The sequence below is a fragment of the Hipposideros armiger genome, unplaced genomic scaffold (assembly GCF_001890085.2).
Source record: "Hipposideros armiger isolate ML-2016 unplaced genomic scaffold, ASM189008v1 scaffold_9, whole genome shotgun sequence".
Taxonomy (NCBI): domain Eukaryota; kingdom Metazoa; phylum Chordata; class Mammalia; order Chiroptera; family Hipposideridae; genus Hipposideros; species Hipposideros armiger.
The window spans coordinates 1,351,072-1,356,991 of NW_017731359.1; the positions used below are offsets into that span (position 1 = coordinate 1,351,072).

At 35.9% G+C, this 5,920-nt stretch overlaps 1 protein-coding gene across 1 annotated transcript in view; it reads right to left on the minus strand.

The window, feature by feature from the left end:
• PKD1L3 (polycystin 1 like 3, transient receptor potential channel interacting) overlaps positions 1-5,920 on the minus strand; it is a 77,790-nt gene that overhangs the window by 58,235 nt on the left and 13,635 nt on the right. The window contains 5 exon segments of the mRNA XM_019653721.1: positions 1,725-1,956; positions 2,311-2,439; positions 3,090-3,216; positions 3,314-3,441; positions 4,702-4,872. Of these exon segments, the coding sequence (XP_019509266.1) occupies positions 1,725-1,956; positions 2,311-2,439; positions 3,090-3,216; positions 3,314-3,441; positions 4,702-4,872 (787 nt within the window).

Below are 5,920 nucleotides of genomic sequence, written 5' to 3' on the forward strand. Positions count from 1 at the left end.
CCATCAGTTCAATTTCTAGCACTCTACCCCCACAGAAATATTTGCATAAATGCTCAAAGATGTAAGTATTACAAGGATGTCCACGGATATACTATTTGTAGGGTAAACAAATGAAAAACATCCAAACAAACATTAATAATCAAGAGCTCACTTATGTGTACTGACATGAAAAGATAGCCATGGTATTTTTTATTAAGTAAAAAAATCAAGGGGCAGAAAAATCTGTATACTTTAACCCCATTTTTGTTAAAACAAAACAAACCAACAAACTTGTGTATGCATAAAAAACGTTTGGAAGGTTATGTGCAGCAAATTAAAACTAAACTAATAACTGGTTACATCTAGAGAATGAGATTGGCAGAAGGAAAAAGATGGTGAGAGCTTTGCTTTTTATTTTATATGTTTTTCTGATTTTTTAAAATAACAAGCATGTATTAGTTCTATAATTAAAAAGTCCAAATAAACCAATACAGATTGCATTTATATACTAATTGCAGAATATTTGAAAATATAGGAAATGGAAAAATAAAATTAAAGTTCTCACTAACCCTACCACCTTAATTTACTCATGTATAAGGAGCAGAAAGAAGCATGAATAATTCAGGAAAGTAACACTGGCAAATATGGTTCCAACAAATGCAAATACCATGGGGGTACTGATTTTTGATGCCTGTTTCAAGGCTGCACTACTCTAAGACAAGGACTTTTGTCTCTCATGATTGCTCCTAATAAACATATCAGAAAGGCAGTAACATGATAAATGAACAAAAGAAAATAAACACAGCATGTCTGAGAATGTTACTACTGGTCCTCTTTTTTTCACAATCTTCAGTTTTAAAGGTATAAATATACTTGCTAATGTTTAAATTGAGTCTATACAAAATAGTTATTTATAATGGCTAAATTCTGTACAGAGAGCAATCTCCAGATTTTTATATATATATATATATATACACATATATATATATACATTTTCTATGTTATTATACTTTTTCTGTTTTTCACTTTCCCCTTTCTCATGCCTTGTTCCCTCCCAATCATCCTCTGCTTACCTGAACTGACTCAGAAAATCCTGGGATAAAGGCTGTCAGCTTCTGGAGTATCTCGCAAGCTTTCTGTAGTTTGTTGTGAGCTTGTGAACCATGAACTGCTTTGCTAAAGTTNTCCCCAATAAAATCTTAAAAAAAAAATAATCTTTCCCAATCTATTTTTTTATTTTATTTTATTGGGGAACATACATCGTCATTGGTTACACATTGCTTTCATGCTACAATGGCATAGTTGACTCTTTTAGGGAGGGCGCAGCTCACAGTGGCCCATGTGGGGATCAAACTGGCAACCTTTGTGTTATCAGCACCACGCTCTAACCAACTGAGCTAACCGGTCACTCCACACAATACATCTTTTAAAAAAATGGTCACATGTATCTACACATGTGATAAAATTACATAGAACTACACACACACACACACACACACACACACGTGCTTGTAGAACTGGTGAAAGTCAATGCATTCTATCAATGTCATTTCCCAGTTGTGATACTGTACTATAGTTATACAAGATGTTATCATTATGGGAAACCGGGTGAAAGTCATATGAGCTCTGTTTTATTTCTTACAATTGCATGTGAATCTACAATTATCTCAAAATAAAAAGTTAATGAAGAACAAAGAAAAAAATGCACTGCAAAGTAAACTGCTGCCATCTGTATGGGGTCTTACCTTTTTGCCAGACCTGATCTTTTGGAAGAGTGATGTTCAGGTGGAAGTAAGTGTGGTTAGGCTGATGCTGGAAGCCCAGGTAGAGTGTCACTGAAAGGGGGCTTTCAGGCTCTATGCACAGTATCAGGGATTTCTCCAGGGAGGTGATGTTCACCGTGACAGTAAAATGGTTTGTGCTCACGTTGAGGCTGGTGGGATGGGTTTCCATGCTAGCATTTCTCCAGAGCACAATCTAGAATAAGAGAAGTTAATCACTCTTCAAGTTTAAGATGGCCCACCCATTAGTGTCTTTCGGTCTCCTTTACAGTGATAATGGAATGAAACTTTGCAAGTCATCCTCTTTGAATGTTATTAGATAACATGGTGCCAGGAGTTAAAGAAGAGTATATAGTCTAAGACCTACAACACCTTCTCCTAACGGTAAGGCAGGACTCTTTGTAGAAGTTCCTAAGTAAAAATGTTAATAATAAAACCATGACACTGGCATAAATCTAAAATTATATCCTTCAGGGTATTGCATCTTTCTATCCTATTCTCCAGAAATTCCAATTCCCTTCTATTTTATTCCCTAGTAATCAAGTCATACCTCAATATCTTCCATTAAATTACGGACTGGGAGCAATCTGTGATTAGAGCTTAGTAATACTCTTCCGATGCTTCCGACAATGTTTGTGTCATCAAAATCCTTGAAGGGATTGAAAGCTAGTCCTGTTACCTAGAGACAAGAAAACTCCAGTTTCATAATTTACTGAAATATTTAGAAATAATACCCTGATAGGTAATAAGTATCAAATAGCATAAGTTAAAGGAAATGTTGACATTACCACTTGCTAATATCACAAATGAAATATTTCTCATTATAACATCACATAAGAAAGAATTAGTTAAAGATGAGTCTTGTGACACTCAGAATTATTATTTTTTACGTTTTTATACCTGGAGGATTCATTTTACTAGGAAGTTAGTATTTTGCTCTCCAGGATAAGGCAACAATCTTACTTCCATTTGTTAGGTAATTGATGAAAGAAATACAATATACTGATATTAATAACACTAGGGTGGTGTATTGAGTCAATAATTATTCAGATATTCCCAGCTTTGTAGAAATAGTGAAGAGCTGAGATCAATTAAAGTCATAACACAGAAATTTAGTTAAATCCAGAGTCTGTTTAATGCTTCCAACCTCTATACTGGATCATTTTTAAGAGGCCTCTATTCATGCCAATGTAAAATAGGAATTAATGGCACACAACTTTCTCTCATTGCGTCTGATCAGCTTACATTTTATGGTGCGTTCTTTTCACCCAAATGTCTACAGCCATCAAGTCCCATTTTCATTCTGATCAGAGTCAATTTCACACTCACTTGAACATTAACTCCTGGGTGTTTATTCAAAAGCTCCTCCAAAGCCAAAGCTGATGGGAAGCCTAACCTCACAGGTGCTGGATAACCCAGAGAGTACGAGCTCAGAGGCAAAGTTGACATGTTTTGGCTACTGAAAAAGAAGTTAAACCAAAATCAATTTCTGTATGTTCTCTAAAGGTAAAAAACTAAAATGAAACTCTCCTCCCTCCTTTCTCCTCTGTTACCTGCTCAGCATCAGGGTAGCAACGGAAGAGGTCAAAGTCACTGAAGACTCAGAAAACCGATTCTGCTGTCGAAGTGCTTCCTGGCTCTCTCCAAGGGCCAGAAAGGACATTTTCAGCATATTTTCTACCTACATTTCGAGGGAAATAACATGTGACTTGTGTGACCTCAGTGTATTGTGTTAGTCAAATAATGATTGGAGGGGGTTAGAAGGAGAAAAGGGATCTTGACAATATAATGAAAGGTGACATTAGTTGGAGAAAACCCATAGAAAGTACTCACAGTCTGGATAAAAACTCATCATCCTTTGTATTAACTAAGAGTGCCACCCAAGGAAATACATATTTCTTTGCCCTATGATATAAGGTGCCCTAGATCCGCTTATTAAAAAAGCTTTATTGCAATGAAATTACGTACAATTCACCTATTTAAAGCATACAATTCAATATTTTTTAGTATATTCACAGGATTGTGCAACCATCATCATGATCTAATTTTAGAATATTTTCATCTCCCCTGAAATGAACCCAGTAGCAGTCACTGTCCATTCTCCTGTCCCCATCTCCCCTAGCCCTAGGCAACCATTAATTTATGTTTTATTTCTATAGATTTGCCTCTCCTGAACATTTCATATAATGGAATCATACGGTCTTTTCTGACTGGCTTCTTTCACTTAGCGTAATATTTTTAAGGTTCATCCATCTCGTAGCATGTATCAGTACTCCATTCTTTTTTGTTGTCGAATAATATTCCATCATATGGACATACTGCATTTTACTTATCCAATCATCAGATTATGGACATTGCGTTGTTTCCACTTTTTGGCTATTTGAATATGCTGTTATGAACAGAAGCATACAAGGTTTAGTGTGGACATATGTGGGTATATTCCAAAGAGTGGAATTGCTAGGTCACATAGTAATTCTATTTTAACATTTTGAGGCACTGTCAAACTGCTTTACAAAGTGGCTGTATCATCGTGTTACAAATACACGATGTATGAGGGTTCCAATTTCTCTGCCTCCTTGCCACCACTTATTATTGTCTGTCTCTCTGGATGTGAAATGGTATCTCACTGTGGTTTGATTTGCATTTCCCTAATGACTAATAATGTTGAACTTCTTTTCATGTGCACAGCCCATATAATTTACTGAGTGTTTACTAGGTGCTAGGCACTTTACTAAGTTCTTTCCGCTGGATTACAGCACTAGGTAGCTGTGGCTCATTGGTGGGGTAGAGAGGAGGCCCCATCAGGCTTGACAGAAGTCTCTTCAGTGGTACAGACTTGGCTGGATTCTCCGGCAAGTCCAGGGAGAGGCTATGTGACACCTGGATCTGTCAAAGTTAAAGTTTCTATAGAGAGTTGGCCAGCGGCATATATTGCACCTACCTGCTCAATGTCATGCTTGGAGCTGAGCTGGCTTGCTTCACCAGCTTTCACTACATTGTTGAGGGAGTGAAAGAGGCAGACAGCCACAGGAAGTTTAAAGCCCAGAATGTTGTTCTGAAATGGGCTCTTCTGTAACTGCTCATTCAGGTAAATAAGAGAGATGACATCAACCTGGGAATTTTATTAATAAAAAGCAAATATACATCCCTGAACTGTTCATGATTGTTTTAAATTTATTTGTGTTCTTTTTATCAGGAGTTCAATGTTCTTTACACATTTCAAATACATTTTTATAAGAAGCAATATTGCAACTTGGTAGAGAAAGAAAATATACTATTACATGTTACCTAAGGGGAGGATTGTAGTTCAAGTTATTCTAAGGAACCGACATAACCCTTTTTGAGTGTTAAGTAGATCAAATGTCAAATTAACAAAATGAAGCTTAAAAAAGGAACACCAAAGAAAAGAACAGTGATGACTGAAATAGTGGAGTAGGCTATCCCTTTGTACCTAGGGCCTCTAAAGCATTCAAGACAGACTTAAAATAGAAATCAAGGAGAAGTTCTAAACGAAACACAAAACACTAATTCTACTTTCTGTAGGTTGTTCTCATGTAAAACAAGTCAAATAAACCAATTGACAGATATTTACTGAATATTCACTGTAGGTACTACTATTTTTGTTTTGAAATGTCACTTATTTTCACAGTTACATTTATTAAAAACTTCAGCAAACTGGAAGATATGAAAAATAAAATATAAAAATATAAAAATAAAAAATAAACGAAGTTAAAAATAAGACATGGGCACGAAATATTTGCAGCATATATAACAAAAGGTGAATATCAATAATAAATAAAGCTCTCTTACAAACAAATAAAGAGACAAGCAACCCAATGGAGGGAAAATGGATAAACAATATGAAGAAGCAATTCCAGAGGAGAAATAAAAATGGACAATAAATATACAAGTAAAAAATGATACTCAACCTCCTTAATAATCAATAAAATGCTTTTCTTTTTTTTTCTTGATTTTCAAACTGGGAAAAATGAAAGTGTGGGGAAAAGCTTGGTGGGAATGTAAAACAGTTCCTTTTAGGAAGAGAAGGTAATTTTGTCATCCATTAAAAATTTAAAAGCGGGGCCGGCCGAGTGGCGCGATGGTTAAGAACTCGCTTGGGATGCCAGAGGGCCCCGGTTCGGATCCCACATATGAGGGCC